The 17928-nt window shown below is 38.8% G+C and overlaps 1 protein-coding gene across 3 annotated transcripts in view; it reads left to right on the forward strand.

Moving 5' to 3' along the window:
* The first annotated feature begins 1669 nt into the window (after positions 1-1669).
* KMT2C (lysine methyltransferase 2C) overlaps positions 1670-17928 on the forward strand; it is a 393502-nt gene continuing 377243 nt past the window's right edge. For 2 of the 3 annotated variants that reach the window (XM_037835764.1, XM_037835766.1), the window contains exon 1: positions 1671-2050. In XM_037835764.1, the coding sequence (XP_037691692.1) occupies positions 1890-2050 (161 nt within the window). In that variant the 5' untranslated portion in view covers positions 1671-1889. Of the gene's footprint in view, positions 2051-17928 lie in introns of all 3 variants that reach the window. The other variant, XM_037835765.1, reaches the window with a different exon arrangement.

The following is a 17928-nucleotide window of genomic DNA, read 5'->3' on the forward strand; positions in this document are numbered from 1 at the left end:
TTTTGTCTCCTTATCACAACACAGTGAACGTTAAAATCAAGTTGTAGGCCCATCTGTCAGTTTGCTTCCAGGCTGCCCCTTATGGATCTCCTGCCAGGTCCCTACTCTCATTTTCCTCGGGTTGGGGGCAGTAGTCCCGTAGAGGCCGTGATTTGTGATGGGAGCTCCACCTACCTTAAAGGATGTCTTTACATAAGTGTTTATTAAAAAAAAAAAAAATCAAGTTGTTGGTTTTTTATTGATTTATTTTGTCTGTTAGCGTTTTATTTCTCAAATTATCGTTGTTCTTTCTGTTTTACAGCTTTATTCCCCTTTTCTGGATTATTTTTAAAATGACATACTACGAAACTATAACTGGAATTAGACTATAATGAAGTTGCACTCCATTTCTTTTTCTCCATAGACATACATTAAAACAAAACAAAACAAAACAAATGTATATGAACACAGTGAAGTCCTCTTCAGGCTAGGCAATCTCTATGCACATTGTGTATGTGGGATAGATGTAGAAGGAAAACAAATGCACCAGAGACAGAAACGTGCTTTATACCATGCCAGGCTTGTTCTATATGACAGTATATTTTGGAGTGTTAACAGAGCTCTCCTTTTTTCTCCCTCTTCCCGTATTTTCTGGATCCAGATCCCGGATGTTTTTATCCACAGTTTGGCTCTCTCCTTAGCCGGAGCCGGAGCCGGAGCCGGAGCCGCGGCTGTGGCCCAGGCCGCCGCGTCAGAGGAGGGGAGGGAGACCTGGGGTGGGCGGGGGAGTCAGAGGGGGAGGAGGAGGGGGAGGGGGCGGTGAGGTCAGCGGCGGCAGTGGCAGCCGCAGCGCGTCCGCGGGAGGTAGGGAGCGGCGCAGGCGCGGAGGGAGTTCTGTGAGTGGCAGCGGCGGCACGCGGGGGGGAGGGGGGCGGAGGCAGGGGACCCTGAGGAGTAGGGGGAGGGAGCGGGGGACGTCGAGGCAGTTGTGTGTGGGTGAGACGGCGGCGAGTTTGAGAGGGCTGTGGAGCGTGTCGCCCCGGGGGAGAGACGCCGGCGCGGCCATTGCGTTACGGCCACGGTTGTGTGTGTGTGTGTGTGTGATACACAACAAGCAAAACTTCCTCCTCCCCTGCGCCGGGAGAGCCAGCGTGCGTGTGTAACTGTGTGAACGAGCGAGCGAGGCGCCCGCCCAGAGAGAGAAACCCAGAGAGGGGGCCGACGCTCGCACAACCCCGGAACCAACAACAACAACTGGAGCAGCTGTCAAAACTTCGCCGCCGCCTCCTCGTGCCGCCGCCGCCTCCCCGGGCCTCACGGCCGCGGCCGCGGGGGAAACTGCGGCGGGGTGTGGGGCCACGACCCCGGGCGGCGGCGTCCCCGGCTCGCGAGCCGGGCCCCTCTCGCCCACCTCTTTCCCCACCTCGGCCCCTTTCTCTTCCCCGCCGCGGGCGGCGCTCGGGGGAGAAGCGGCGGGCGGAGACCCTGGGGGTCAAACCCCGCGTTCCCCGGCACCCCCCGGCTCCCGGGCGCGTTGCCCGCGCGCGCCGCCTCCCGCCGGCCCGCGCGCTCGCCCCGCGCCCACCCCGCGCCCGCCTGCCGCAGCCACCCGCACCCTCCCCGCCCTCTCTCCGCCCCGCCCCGCCCCCGCCGGCCTGCGGCCCCTCGCCCGGCCCCTGCGCGCGGGAGGTGCGCGCGCCCGCGTGTGTATGTGTGTGAGTGCGTGTCCTGCTCGCTCCATGTTGCCTCCTCTCCCGGTACCTGCTGCTGCTCCCGGGGCTGCGGGAAATGCTAGAGGCTGAGCCAGGGAGGAGGAACCCGAGCAGCAGCGGCGGCGGCAGCAGCGGCGGCGGCAGGAGGAGCCCCCCAGGAGGAGGACCTGGATCCATGTGTCTTTCCTGGTGACTAGGATGTCGTCGGAAGAGGACAAGAGTGTGGAGCAGCCGCAGCCGCCGCCACCACCCCCCGAGGAGACCGGAGCCCCGGCCCCGAGCCCCGCAGCCGCAGACAAAAGACCTCGGGGCCGGCCTCGCAAAGATGGCGCTTCCCCTTTCCAGAGAGCCAGAAAGAAGTAAGTTGAGTGTGTGAGGGAGCCAGGCTGGGAGCCAGCCCTGGGCGCCGGGAGCGGAGCTGTCACCAGGCACACTTGGCCCTTCGCTCCCCACCCTCCGCCCCGTTCCCCCACCTTCGTCTGGCTCCCTCCAAGCCTCACTGCGTGCCTCCCCCCCCTCTTGGGGAGTGGGGGTTGGGGAGAGATTACTGTCGGCTTAATGTCTCTTTGGCACACACTTCTTTCGTTCTCTGCATTTTGCGTTTCCCCTTACTTTCTCGGCCCTCTCCCCACACCCTCTCCTGCGCCCCCTCTAAAAACAGATCAGTGCTCCCCCAGCCTCCACCCTGGAACACCCGGCACCTTACTCTGCCAAATAAGGCTCCTGTCGGGTCTCTAGTCTCCACGACACTTTACTTTTTAGTTTGGCGTTTTTGGTGTGTTTCCTTCGTGCTTCTTTTTTTATTGGGGAAATTTCTCGTAGATTTATTTTGGCCTAAGTGGATCATTTAAAAAACAAACACATTATGAAGCGTATTCAGGTAGCACCCTCGATGAATTTATTAGAAGCTACAAAGCAGTCTGCTCTCGGGAAACTCTCCCGGTAGCTGTCAAAATGCCTTGGCCAGGTGGTCTCCGTGGCACCGTTTGGTGGGTAAGAAGAAAACGGAAAACTGGTGCTGTTTTTCTTTGTCAGCTAGTTGTCGCTTTAACTTTTCTTGATCGCAAACCTTAATTTTCACCCTTTAATGTTGTATTTGGAAGTCATTTGACTTCTTTCTCCCCCGCCTCCAAAACACAGAACCACCCTGCTCCACACCGAAAAGCCCAACTCTTAGTGTGATCACACAATTTATGGTAAAACTGGGCCTTGAGTTGTAGCCAGTATTCCCGGACAATGCAGCATATGAAGAGTACATTTATTTAGATATAATACAGAGGTAAATTGCTTAACTTATATCGAAGTAGTCACTCAAGGATACTGGGTTGGAAATACGTTTTGTTTTTGAACATAGGTTAGGAATGTAAGTTTGTTAGTTACCTAGAAATGTCTTTTTCAAAAAATGGTTAGGCAGCAACTTTCCCTGCAAATTAGGAAACCCATTTTAGTGCGGATGAGTCGTTGGGTTATTGTGACTTTTTTGTGTGCTATGGAAGATCTTACAAAGTTGTAGAATGGTGCTTACTGGTTACTCACGTCACTGTATGATACTCTTTTTATTGAACTGTGGGTAGTGGGTAGTGAAAGGGTGCACTGGGAAGTGGAGGAAACCAGCAATTATATGGGTAGCCTGTTTCTTTGGTTTGGGAGCATTCATTTAATAAATAGTATTGTTATGTTTGGTGATATGTAGTAAAAATAGTAGTGTTAATTGAGGCGAACAGGGTTGTGGGAACCCCGTTAAGCCCTTGACTATATGCACTGTTTTTTGCTTTGCTGTCCTTCTGCTAGGAAAGTGATTCAGGGCCTTCAACTTGCCTCCATATTTTATTGCTAGTTCTTACCTAGCTATGACAAATCAGGGAAACAAGAAGTACAGGATGTATACATTACTACATTAGATTCTTTGTGATACAAAGTTAGTGTTTGTTTATTATGGCACTTGCATTGTAATATAAGGTCTGGTATAAAATGTGATTATTATTACTGTATTAACTGAAATTTGCAGAAGGAAGGTAGAGGTTTAAGTAACTTTAAACTTCTTTACTTTTTTGTATCCTTTAAAACAACACAGATCAAGCCATATTAGGGTTTTAACATGATTGCTTTCCATTTTCACTATTTGAAAACCTTTTCTTGGTCTCTTTATGGACATTAATTTGGGATTATTATGCATTCTAACTCTTTCTAGAGTAGACCTACGTTATCACACCCCATACACATGCGCGAGTGCCTGCTCCCTCTCCCCCGCCCCCCCCCACCCCGTTTTTCTCCCTGCTATTGAAATGAGCTAATTTGTATTGGTGCAACTCCTAGATGCATCAAAGAAAGGTCAGTTGAGGTTATTAACCATTTTATAGTGTGAATTTTAATCTCTCATATGGATGAAGAAAAAGGTGAAATTAAAAATATTTTTGAGAAGTAAAAAATTTATACAGAATAACACAGTATAAAAACATCAATGCTTTGGGAAATATTTAGAAAAAAAGAAGTCTTAAAAGATTGTTTTATCTTTTGGATTTGAAAACATATAGCAGTCCTTTTAAGAAAGTAAGAGTCTAGCAGTAATTTTTATAGTTCCAAACTTTTTAGTGACTTCTTTAAAATTAGGTGTGCCTTTTGAAGAAAATGGAATCTCCAATTGTTTAGAAATATGTAACTGGAAACTAATATGTGAAATGGAAAGCAAGAGATTTTTCAATTGTGTATCTCTGCACTGTTTTAGGATTTATGCAGAAAAGACCCTGAAAGTGAAACATACATAACAAATGTAAATTAGGTTTTAATCACTGAAATTATGTGATATTGCAAATAATTCACTAAAGAAATGAAAACTAATTTATTTTTGAAATGTTATGGAGTTAAAGGTTTTAAAATTGTCAGTGTTATTTAGATAATTAGTAACTTAGTGGGTTGTGTTAAGCTAGAGAATATGCTTTGTGAAACTTTTTTTTTTTAAGTGGAGTTTGTGTATTTGTCTTCGGATTTAAAAAAATATTAACCATGTACTGCCAATTACACTTTCCTTAAGTTTGAGTTTTTGAATTTTTAAATAATTTAATAAACTAAGCATTTTCTTGTTTTGTAGAATTAGCTAGGTCATTTAAAATGTTTTATGCCATTTAAAAAGCATAGGCTATATAGTTATTGGTTTTACAGTAACTATAATTACTTTAAAATTATGTTTACTACCTGAAATCAAGATTTTTGAACCAAAGCTATTACTCTTAGAGGCAGAGTTTTAGAAATGGATTTTCTGTTGTACAAATGTCAAGTAGAATGATAAAATTTACATTTGTGTAAAATTTCTCCTTAACAGTTGAGACTATGTAATTATTTGGTTATTTGGAGTAGCTCATTATATTTATCAGAGGCATAGGTCTTACCATTGGTCAATTAAGGTCCTGCCACAGAGTAGGCACAGAGAGATTTCACTAGAGGTCTGATCATTTTTCTATTAATCGTAAGGAAATTTTTCCTCAAGCTTTCATTTTTTTTTCTTCCTTAGAATATAAATTCAATTACTAAATTGGGATGCAAGGGAAACATTCTGCCATATTTCTTACCAAGTCAACAGAGTTGATGTTCAGAGATGGAGTGGGTGTTGGATGGTACAGAGGCAGCAGGTGGTGGGGATAGGATTTCTGAGGAACTATCCTTGGCTCTTTGTGAATAAACTCTTTGTATCCTGAACCACTTTCTTTTCAGAGGCAATTACTATTATTAGAAAGCCACCTTGAGTGCTATTTGTTGTGGAAAAATTAGGCACTACCAGTGATGTCATAGAAGGGATCAGCAAAAGTGGCTGTGCAACAGATGAATATTGGTACTCTATATTTTTATGTCCCCTACCCCAACGGAATCTTGTTTCCATAACACAATTGCGAATAGTCAACAGTTTATAGTTGAGATATCACCATTATTTATGCTCTTTGAGATTATGCTAATCTGTAATTTTTATGATAATTTTTCTTATTTTTAAAGAAATTAGATAAGTAAAAAATTTTAATTAGGTCTCTCTGGCACTTGGTCATGAAAATGTTTAATTTAATTGAAAAAAAGTCGGCCTCTCTTATCTCAGGCTTTTTTTTTTTTTTCCCTCTTTAATAGGGATGTTGTGGGTTTAAAGAACAATCATCATAAAGTATGAGATTTCTATACACCACCCCACCACCAGCACTTTGCATTGGTGTGGTACATTTGTTAAAATTGTTGATAGCATATTTTTATAATTGTAGTATTAATTATAGTCCATGCTTTAACTTAGGGTTCACTGCTTGTGTAGTGTAGTTCCAGGGCTTTTTTAAAAGAATTTTTATTCTGTTACCATACATACAATCTAACATTTCCCCTTTTAATCACATTTATTTCAGTACTGTTAATGACCTTCACAATGTTGTGCTACCATCACCACTATCCATTACCAAAACATTTCCATTGTTCCAAATAGGAACCCTGTACATTTTAAGCCTTAACTTCCCATTCCCTATCCCCACCGTATCCTCTGGTAACTGGTTACGTATATTCTAGATTCTGACTCTGTGAGTTAGCTTATTCTGATTGTTTCATAACAGTGAGATCATACGATATTTGTCCTTTTATGTCTGGCTTATTTCAGCTTGATTTCTTCAGGGTTTATGGGTGTTTTCACAAATATCAGGACTTCATTCCTTTTTATGGCTGAATAATATTCCATTGTATGTATATACCACATTTTATTTATTCTTTTGTCAGTTTGATGGACACTCGGGTTGCTTCCATCTTTTGACATTTGTGAGTAATGCCGCTATGAACACTGGTGTGCAAATATCTGTACAAGTCCCTATTTTCACTTCTTTTGGTATAAACCTAGCAGAGGGTTTGCCGGGTCACATGATAATTCTATACTTAGCTTTCTGAGGAGCCACCAAACTGTTTTCCACAGCAGCAGCACCATTTTATATTGCCACCAGCAATGAATGAGTGTTCCTGTTTCTCCACATCCTCTCCATCACTTATTTTCTGATTTTTTTTTTTTTTAATAGCAGCCATTCTGATGGGTATGAAATGGTATCTCATTGTGGTTTTGATTTGCGTTGCCCTGATGGGTAATGATGTTGAGCATCTTTTCATGTTCTCTCTGGCCCTTTGTATATCTTCTTTGGAGAGGTGTCTATTCAAGTCTTTTGCCCATTTTTAAATTGGGTTGTTTGTTGTTTTGTTAAGTTGAAAGATTTTTTTGTGTATTCTGGATATTAAACTTTTATCGGATATGTGGTTTCCAAATATTTTCTTCCATTGTCTAGTTGTCATTTTACTTTCATGTTAAAGTCCTTTGAGGTACAAAAATTTTGATGAGGTCACATTTGTCTATTTTTTTCTTTTGTTGCTTGTGCTTTGGGTGTGAAGTCTAAGAAACCATTGAAATTAAGTTGTTTTTTTAACATGACCTGACTGTACTTTGCTGTTGCTCTGTTGGTATTATTCATAGGAATCTTTAGTATTTAAGGACTTGATGATTTTAGTTTAATGTACAATCTTATATTCAATATATTGGTTATTAATATGTGAACTTGATAAACATGGATTTCCATGTAAATTTGAAAGTATCACAACAGTTTATTTTCCCATTCTGAAAATTGTCATTTAATCCATTTTGCTATTTTCAGTTAATTCTCTGATACCAGACTTGTAGTCAGTTTGCAGGGGTGACAAGACACACTGCTCTAATCCCATCCCCCTACCCCCCCCCCCCCTTCAAAAGTTCACTTTATTCCTCAGGCTACAGTTAGATTTCCTCTGGGTGCATGGTGGTTGTCCAACCCTGCATCCTTATGCCACTTAAGTTATGACTGAGGGGCTTCCATGAAACCTTATTGGTCTTCCAAAATGAAAATGGTCAGTTTTAAGTTATAAAGAACATTAGATACACTGTCTTCTGTAGGGGTGGGGGTATGTGTGATACCCTTGGTGTGATGTGATACAGTTTTTCACCCATAAGATTTTTGGATTGAACATTATTTTTTTGCTGCCATAGAATAAACTTTCGATTAAACTCTCATTTTGTGTCTTTGTGTGTGTTTCCTGTTCTTTAATTTTTTGTCTCTTTTTTCCTTTATTGTTTTGACCCATCTTTATCTTTTAATATCAACAAGCTGATTAATTCCTTCCTCTTCTGTTTTAAAATTTTCGTCATGGTTGTGCTACAGTGGCTATTTTCAGAACTTCTTAGCAGCATAAGTTGCAAAAATTATTGAGTAAAATAGGGATTTGTGTGTGTGTGTGATGGAGAGCATATAAATGTATACAGTGGTCGGTGTAGAAAATATAATAGGAAGACTGATTTTGGATTTTGGATCGGAGTATCAGTCTGTTTATTTGCAGAATTTGAAGGACTTAGGAGCACAAGTTAAAAGAAGGAATGACATCACTCTTTTTGCACTTTTTCTGTGATATTCTAGAAAAGGTCTCATTTAAAGAATTGTTTCACTTTGCTTCTGCTGTAAATATTTTGTTAGTAGTAACTATGTATGATGCACAATTGCTGAGACTAGTCTTGTTTTTCTGTACTCTTTTGTTAACTTTTTAGATCTTTCATTTGAGACCTGTTACTCAAAGAGCATGTAAGTGTTAAATATATACCAATATGGATATTCAACTCTAGAAGAAGGGTTCAGTTGGAGGAAGTAGTACGTGAATTAGACCTTGAAGTATAAGTGGGATTTAACTAAGTAGAATGAGAAGAAAGTGAGAAAGTGTTCCAGGGGAGCAGTACGAATAGACTTATTGAGGAGGAACTGTGCAAGGTGTTTTAGTGGTGGAGTGTGACTAGAACAGGGGCTTAATGTAAGGGGTGGGGCCAAACTATGATGGTTCTTGAATGCCAAGCTAATGAGTTTGGGCTTCATCCTCTAGTAGTCCAGGAGTTATAAACTGTTTTAAAGGGATCAGATAGATAACTTAAATGAATTGGAGGCTGCTTGTAAGATCATAAATGACAGCTGACCCCTAGGCACTGGGTTGGGGATAAAATTGGAAGAATAAACAGTCTGGAGAGTCCTAGTTGCCTTTATGCTTTGCTTAGGGGTGCATCTGATACACAATTCTGTCTGATGGTTGCTATGTGAGACTGTGAGGTGCTTGTTTCTAAATACTCTGGTATTTCAACAGAGGCTGGAAGTTTGGATTTTTATTTGCAGTCTCTCGATTTTTAAATCTTCTCAATTAAAATTTAAAACACTAGATGGGTCTATACCGTGTAGGCTAGGTTGGAACTGTGGACCATCAGTGTGCTACATATATATCTTCAGCCTCTGCTTTATGCCCTGGTTATTTTATTTCTTAAATTAATGTTTCAAAAGCATATTATTTGCAGTCTTCCTGAGGGCAGGAACCTTATTAAATTACTTTGTATTCTGTGTAACGCTTTATATGGTTGACTGTAGGCTTTCAAATACTTGGTGGTTTAATGATAACTTTTTTAGGAAAACAACCCTAGTAATAATATGGAGACAGGAGTTATCTGGAGTCAGAGAAAATAGGCTGTGTGAGGTGATCAGGGAAGGGGATATACTGTTGGTGGTAGGGATGGAAAGGAAGAAAGATTCCAGTCACTGCAGAGGAGGAATTTTGAAGTTCCTGGCATTGTTATCTAGAAGATAGAAATGTCTGGGAAACATTTGAAGATGTAGGATTGGAGTGCAGGAACTAGAGGATAGGTGATTATATAGGTGATTACCTGAAATCACTGAGAATATGGAGAGAATGTAGAAAATAATAAAAGGCTTAGAATGCTTAGTTACCCTTAGGAGATGGGACATGGACCAAGAATTCCCAGAAAAAATGAGAAAGGAAATCAGAATATATTCTTGGCCTAAATGGATAAGTATACATGTACAAAGATGCTTATAGAGGAAAATTGGGAGCAACAAAATATCCATCGATGGGCTACTTTGCAGTTTTTATTAAGACAGAGAGGTGGATATCAAATTGAAAGACTGTCCATGATACATTGTTGATTTGAGGAAAATATTTCCCAAAATTGTAAAGCAGTAAGTTTTCTATTGCCTTATTGTGTAAAAAGCACATAAACTCAAATTATGTATGTTTGTTGTGCATAGAAAAAAATTTGGAAGGATACATAATAAATATTAATACTTCTGGAGAGTATATATTCTTTTATGTGCATCTGTAAAAATATTTTTAAGCCAATAATTAAAAACTATAATCTTAATTTTACAAATGAGAAAACCATGTTCTACGTACATTGTAGATTTTGGAGCCAGGACTACTTGGATTCATATCCAGGTTCCATTACTTATTAGGTGTTTGACTTTGGGAAAGTTACTTAACTTTTTGGTGCCTTTGTTGCTTCATCTATAAATTTAGGATTGTTGTGAGGATTAAGTGAAGACCTTAGAACAGTGTTCTAAGTGCTATTGAAAAGTGTTATTAGGATTTAATTTACTAGTATTGTTATCTTCATTGTTATTCACTATCACCAATTATCACTGATCAAGCAGTTGCCTGAGTTAGTGACAGATGTATAATGAGATGCCAAACTCTAAAAATATGATAAAGTATTTTTGTATATAGTAATTATTGGGGGAGGGGTGAGGGAGACGAAAGTTTCCTTTCCTTACATATGTCCTTAATATGAACAAAAAGAAGAGAAATATAAAAAAGCTAAGTCAGCAGAAATTGCTTTAGAAAATTTTTCATTATGACTAACACATGAAAAACAATCGAAGCAATTCCCTAAAAGCTGTATTTGTAGTAATGTTATTACAAAATCATTTTCAAAAATTTTATTACCCAAATCTAAAAATGTTGTTATGGTGGATCTTTTTATATTACAACTGCTGACCAGGGTTTTATTAGTAGATCTCCTTAAATGTGTCGTCTTATTTAGTTGTTTTAAAAGGATTTAAAAAAAAAATCTTTTATAGTGGGTCACTTACTCTTTACACTTCACTGTAATCTGTTTGGGTAAGAAGCAACTTAATTGATGGTTCACAGTGAAGTCTCTATGGTTTATTCTTAATTCAATCTTTTCATGTACCCTAGCAAAAACTTCCTTGATTTCCTGATCTTTGATACCGTAATGGCATACACCATATGTTTGAGGTAAGCACTCAGTTGCATATAAAGTAACAAAATGAAACATAGCCGTATTCATTACCTTAAAGCCCTCATCAGTGGGTTTTTTCTACTTGGGTTGAAGCATTTGATTATGATGGCCAAATTTTTCTCATATTGTATTTATGTATTTACAGAATTATAGGTTATTAAAACTAGATCAGAATTTAGTTCTACCCTTAATTTTCAAGATAGCTGAGGCCCAGAGAGATTAAAAATTAAAGCATACTAGAGGTCATATGTCAGGCTGTTACCTGTACAGTAAATAAAGGGAGAGATGATAGTCTATTATATTGGTAATCTCCGAAGAACCATGCCTACCAGTCTTTGTGCTATTGTACAGTTGCTTCCCCTTGTGTCTCAGCTAGCCCTGTGTCTCACTGTAACTAGTAGAATGCAGTAGAAATGACTACTAGTTTTAGGCCTAAGCCTAAAGATGGACTGGCAGCTTCCATTTTTGCACTCTTTGGAGCTCTGAGTTGCCATGAAGGAGTCCTTTTACCCTGTTGGAAAGACCATGTGGAGAGGGAGGGACACAGGACTACATGAAAAGAGAGGTTTCAGCTATCTCAGTATCCCAGCTGAGTTAAGCCCTTAGTCAACTTGCCTGTTGAATGCAGCCACAAAAATGACCACCATTAAGACCAGTGGAGGAACCATCCAGCTGAGCCTTCCAGGATTGCAGAATCATGAATAAATAAAAAGGTAGTTGTTTTAATTCATTAGATTTTGTGGTGGTGTGTTATACAGCAATAGATCATAGAAAACAGATGGTTTTGTGAATAAAGGGACCTTTAAGGACAAAAAATATCTGAGATACCAAGGATAAAAATCACTATTGTTTTACAACTTCTATTGTTGAGGTAGCTAAATGAGGCTGTCCCCATTATCTGCCCCTCATTTCCCTAAGTTATTTTGAAATGGACGTGGATTGTTATTATTAGGGACTTTAAATGGTGTTAAAAAATGCAGTTTTCACAGTATAGATTGTACTGCAATTAAAAAAATGTATAATAGAAAGATAAAAGAATTATGAATATCAACCTTAAAAAAGATACGGTTTTACTTTTTGACTTACAAAGAAATGCACATGTATTTGGAATGTCGTGGACTCCATGTGTTCTCTTCCTGGGCTTCCAATAACTAGCTGCATGATCAGTTAGGATTAGGTTTGTCTTTATGGATAGAAAACCCCCAAATAATAGTGACTTAAGTAGGAATGTTTATTTTTCTTTCACATAAAAGTCTCAAGAGTGGGCACTAGGCCTGGTATGGTGCCTCTGCACTGCCGAGTCATCAGGGACTTGGCTCCTTTTATCTGACTGCTTAGTCATCTCTACAGATTTTTTGATGGCTACTAGGGCCCAGTCATTATGTCCATGTTCCATGAAATAGAATGGAGGAAGAGGTGACAAAGGGCATAATTCTTTCCTTAAAACATCCTTGTAGGCAGTAACATACGATTTAAAAGCTTATGTGTAATAGGCCCAATTTAGTCACACGACCACATCTAGCTGCAAAGGAGGCTGAGAATGTAGTCCTTTAGCTGAGTACATTGGTGCCTGGAATAAATTTAGGGTCTTGTTTTTAAGTGTGGGAATGGATATTGCATAGGCAACCAGTTGTCTCCAGCACTTTGAGCAATTGCTTTATCTCCGTAGGCCTAGGTTTTTGTATGTGTGAGAATGATGGTATTGAACCACTTGGGAAGGCAGATAAATTTCATATCGAGGGCCAGTCCCAATTGATTGGTGGTGTCTGCTTGCAATACTTTGCTGCAGAAAACAGAGTCCCTGGTTTTTGGCTTCAGCTCAGCACGGAAGTATAGTAGAAGTATTTGGGTTCAAGTGGGAAGTAGTAGCATGCTGCCATTTATCTACTACATCTGTGCTCCTAAGTCTTTTATGTTCAGCTACTTTCAAGTTTTGTAAGCTTTTCTTTGAAAATATTAGATTATTCTGCTAACTTTTTTCACTATCTTTTGTATTGCTCTTTAAAAAAATCCTAAAATTCATTTGTATTTTAAAAAGTTTGTTAATAAACCTGATTTCTGTTTTGTGCAGAATATTCTCAAAACTGGACATGGGAGTGATATAAAAAATTACTAAATTCTTTTTATGTGTATGTCAGGATATCTTGAATATGCTGAGACAACAAACAACTCCAATTTTTACCGGCTTCAGTTAACAAAGGTTTATTTCTTGCTTATGCTACGTGTACATCATGGACCGGCTGGAGAGCCCTACTCTACAGCATCTATATCCAGGCGGAGGGAGGCCCCATCTCTGTCCCTGCCCAGTTGGCAAAGAATGAAAAAGGGAACATGGTAGATTGTGCTCTGATTCTTAAACATACCATCCAGAAGTGGCACATGTCACTTCTGTGTACATTTCATTGGCCAAAGAAAGTCATGTAGCAGCACCCAACTTCAAGGGAGCAGGGAAGTACAATCCTGTCATGTTACTGGAAGGAGAACCAAAAATATTTGGTGAACAGCACTAATGAGTACTTCAGAGGATAACATTATTTTAGTCCAAAATTTCGTATTTGACTTGAGTATGTTTTATTACCTATAATTGAATATGACCATCCTGTAGGCAGTTGTACTATAACATGTTAATTAAGGGCATATATTTAATAACTATTAAATGTAAAAATCATTTTCCAGAGATAGAAATAATATAGGAAGCATAGGGCTTGGGTTCTTGACTCTTTCTTTTCTGTAGTTCATGTTTCTTTCCTCCTTCCACCCATGTGGAAAGGAGGGAAGGAGTCAAATATTAAAATTGCCATGTAATGTTAGTGAGATTATAGGTGATTGAAAATCTGTTAATTTTTTTCAAAGTAAATTCTTAAAACATGTTTTATCCACAAACTTACTTTGCCTTGTTTTCTATTAATCATCCAAGGAGGTTGTTAGGCAAAGTTGGAATACTTATTGAGTATCTACTTTATATTTTATACTGGAAAAACTAAAATAAGACAAGATCCCTATCCTCAGTTCTCACAATTCAATGCCGGTTATGATGCAGAATGATAAGTCCTGCAATGAAAGATTGCATGAAGTACTAAGGAAGCTTAGAGAAAGAAGAATTTAAGGCAGGTGAATTGAAAAAAGAAAATGTCTACGCTGTGTCTTGAAGAATGAAAAAAGAAAAACTTTACTGAAGAGAATGGGGTGAGTGAGAAACTGGTGCATGGACATTATGTTAGGCACTTCTAGTGCTTTAAAGAAGTCACCTCATTTAATACCAGCAATCACAGGAGGTAACATCATTAGTTCTAGTATTACAAATGTATAAGCTGAGTGTCTGGTAAGTTACCTAGTTGGTAAGTGATTGAGTCAGGATTTGAGTCCAGATGTTTATGACTTGTGTTTGCTTTTTTTTTGTTTTGTTTTGTTTTGTTTTGAATTTTTTAAAAATTCATTTTTATTGAGATATATTCAAATACCATGCAGTCATACAAAACGAAGCATGCATTCAGTTGTCCACAGCACCACCACACAATTGTGCATCCATCACCAAAATTAATTTTTGACATTTTCATTACTATATACACGAAAGCGATAAGAATAAAAACCAAAGTGAAAAAGAGCAACCAAAGTAAAAAAGAACACTGAGTACTCCCCCATCCATAAACTGGACAGAGGGGACTGTGGTCCATATGGCTTTCCCAATCACATTGTCACCCCTCATATACTACATTTTTATACAATCATCTACAGGATTCATGGGTTCTGGGTTGTAGTTTGATAGTTTTAGGTATTTGCTAGCTATTCCAATTCATTAGAACCTAAAAAGGGTTGTCTATATTGTGTGTAAGAGTGCCCACCAGAGTGACCTCTTGTCTCCTTTTGGAATCTTTCTGCCACTGAAGCTTATTTCATTTCCTTTCACATCCCCCTTTTGGTCAAGAAGATGTTCTCCATCCCGTGATGCCAGGTCTAGATTCCTCTCCAGGAGTCATATTCCACATTGCCAGGGAGATTCACGCCCCTGGGTGTCAGATCCCACGGAGAGGGGAGGGCAGTGATTTTACCTGCCAAGTTGGCTTAGCTAGAGAGAGAGAGGGCCACATCTGAGCAACAAAGAGGCATTCGGGAGGAGGCTCTTAGGCACAATTACAGGGAGGCCTAACCTCTCCTTTGCAGCAGCAGTCTTGCCAAGGGCAAGTCCCATGGTAGAGGGCTCAGCCCATGAAACCACCAGTCCCCTATGTCTGCGAGCACATCAGCAACCATCGAGGTGGGGAAGCCCACTTGTGTTTGCTTTTTAAGGAACTCCACTCTAGTATGGGAGGTAATGAGGAAGGGAGAGTAAATTAGGAATTTTGAATTTTTGCTGTGGGCAGCAGGGAGCCACTGAAGATTTTAAACAGAGAAGTAACTTCATATCTGTGTTAGAAAAATAACTCTTCACAGCAACTGGGAAGATGGTATGGAGGGAATATATGCTCTGTCATGTTGCAAGAGGCTAGAATGGGAACCCAAAATTATTTTGTCTGTTCTTTTCATCAGGAAATTTTACTTGCACAGCTTTCTTTTTCAAATTACGCAACCACAGAACTGGAAAGTAACCTCGGGATCATCTATTCCACTGTCCTCAATTTATGCATTAGGAAATTAAGTGCTGGCAAGGAAGTTTGATACCGTACAATACACTTTAGGATCAGGTTATGATGGTCTTTTGCAAATAACTGGTAATTATTCTAGGTTGTGTCAGTTAGCATCCAAGTATATATCTATGCCTAGAATAATGTCTTTGAGGTCCATTCATGTTATTGCATGTATCAATAGTTTATTATTTTTATATTGCTGAGTTTTATGCCATTATATGGATATACCACATTTTGTTTACCCACTTACCAGTTGATGGATATTTGGATTATTTCCAGCTTTGGGCTATTTAGAATCATGCTGCTATGAACATTTGCTTACATGTCTTTCTGTGTGCGAATGTTTTCATTTCTCTGGGTAGATACCTAAGAATAGAATTGCTGGGTTGTTAGTGTATGTTTAGCCTTTTGAGAAGCTGCCAAACTTTTCCAAAGTGGCTGTACCATTTTACACTCATTAGCATTGGATTAGCTTGTATATCTTTGCCAACACTTGGAATGGAAAGTCTGTAGTTTTAGTCTTTCTGGTTGGTGTAGTGGTATATCATTGAGGTTTTAATATGCATTTTCCTAATGATTAATGGTGTTGAGTATTTTTTCAAATACTTTTATCATTTCTCCTTTAGTGAAAAGTCTATTCAAATCTTTTCCATAATTTTTATTGAGTTTTCATGTCTTATTTTTGATTTGCATCCTGATTACAAAAGAACTCTTACAAGTACTTTGTAAGTTAAGTGATTTGCAGGCATTTTCTCCCAGTCTGTGGCTTATTCTTTTCATTTTATAATGATGTCTTTTGAAATGCAGAGCTTCCTCATTTTGATAAAGTATAATTTATCAGTTTTTTCCCTTCTGTGTCATGGTTTTGGTGTCATAATTAGAACTTTTTGCCTAATCCAAGGTCACAAAAATCACCTCTCTTCAAGAAGTTTTATACTGTTTAGTTTTACATTAAAGTTTATGATCCATGTTGAGTTAATTTTTGTATATGATGTGAGGTAAGGTCTAAAAGTCAATTATTTTGCATATGAATGCACAGTTGTTCCAACACAGTTTGTTGAACAGACTGTTCTTTCCTCAATGAAATTGTCTTTGTACCTCTGTTGAAAATCAGTTGATTATAAATGTTTGGGTTTATTTCTGGACTCTCTTGTTTCATTGATCTGTGGGTTTATCCTTATGCCAATACTATAATGTCTTGATTACTATAACTTTATTGTAAGTTTTGAAATCAGTTAGTGTAAGTTCTCCAACTCTGTGCTTTTCGAAAATTGTTTTCTTTATTATAGAACTTTTGCATTTCCATATGATTTTAGGGTCAGCTTGTTAGTTTATACAAAAAAGCTTACTGGGATTTTGATTGTGATTTCATTGACTCTATAAATCAGTTTGGAGAGAATTGACGTCTTGATATTGAGTCTTTCAATCCATGAACGTTGTGTGTCTCTTCATTTATTTAGGTCTTCTTTAATTTCTGTCAGTAATTTTCAGTGTGCAGGTTCTGTACTTTTTTGTTAATTTTTTTTTCCTATTTTCTTCTTAAATGCTGTAAATGGAATTGTTTTTTAAATTTCACTTTCAGATTGTTTTTAGTATATAGAAATACAATTGATTTAAAAAAAATTTGTATTGTCATAACATATGCAAGATAATACTTCCCCTTATACTTTGAAGTATACAATTTAGTGGTGTTAATTACATTCACAATATTGTGCTTTTATTACCACTGTTTATGACTAAAACTTTTCTATCACTCCAAACAGAAACTCTGTACCCATTTAAGTATTAACTCCCCATTCCCTACCCCCACCCTGGCTGTAATCCTATAAACTATAAATTTGCATATTCAAATTATTTCACACAAATTAGATCATAAAATATTTATCCATTTGTGTCTGGCTTATTTTACTCAACATGATGTCTTCAAGTTTTGTCCATGTTGTCACATGCATGTATCAGAACTTGGTTCCTTTTTATGTCTGAGTAATATTCTGTCGTGTGTGTGTGTGTGTGTGTGTGTGTGTGTGTGTGTGTGTGTAATATTTAATATGGTTGCTTTGTATATTGGTCTTATATTCTGTAATCTGGTAAAAGTTATTATTTCTAGTACTTCTTGTAGATTTTTAGGATCATGTGGGATCATGTCTTCTGAAATGATAACTTTTAACTAGTCTGATACTTAATTTAAAAATTCCAAACCAAGTTTTATAATTTCTCTCATTACCCTGGGACAAAATGTATTTCACGTTTCATCTCTTGTGATACTTAAGTCCTGTCTTGAATTGAGGGTTCTGTATGTATAACTGACAGCCTACTAGAGATGAATCTTTGACAACAAAAATACTTAATATTCTCTCTGACTCAGTGGAGGAGTTAAACAGAAAGACATATTAGCTGAGAGAGAAGTAGGAAGTGTACACACAAGCAAATGGCCATATTTCATTTTGAAATGGTTTACTTCAGTTTTCCGAAAACAGCTGTGGGACCCTTGGCAAGTGACTTC

Source organism: Choloepus didactylus, chromosome 5, assembly GCF_015220235.1.
Source record: "Choloepus didactylus isolate mChoDid1 chromosome 5, mChoDid1.pri, whole genome shotgun sequence".
NCBI classification, from domain to species: Eukaryota; Metazoa; Chordata; class Mammalia; order Pilosa; family Megalonychidae; genus Choloepus; species Choloepus didactylus.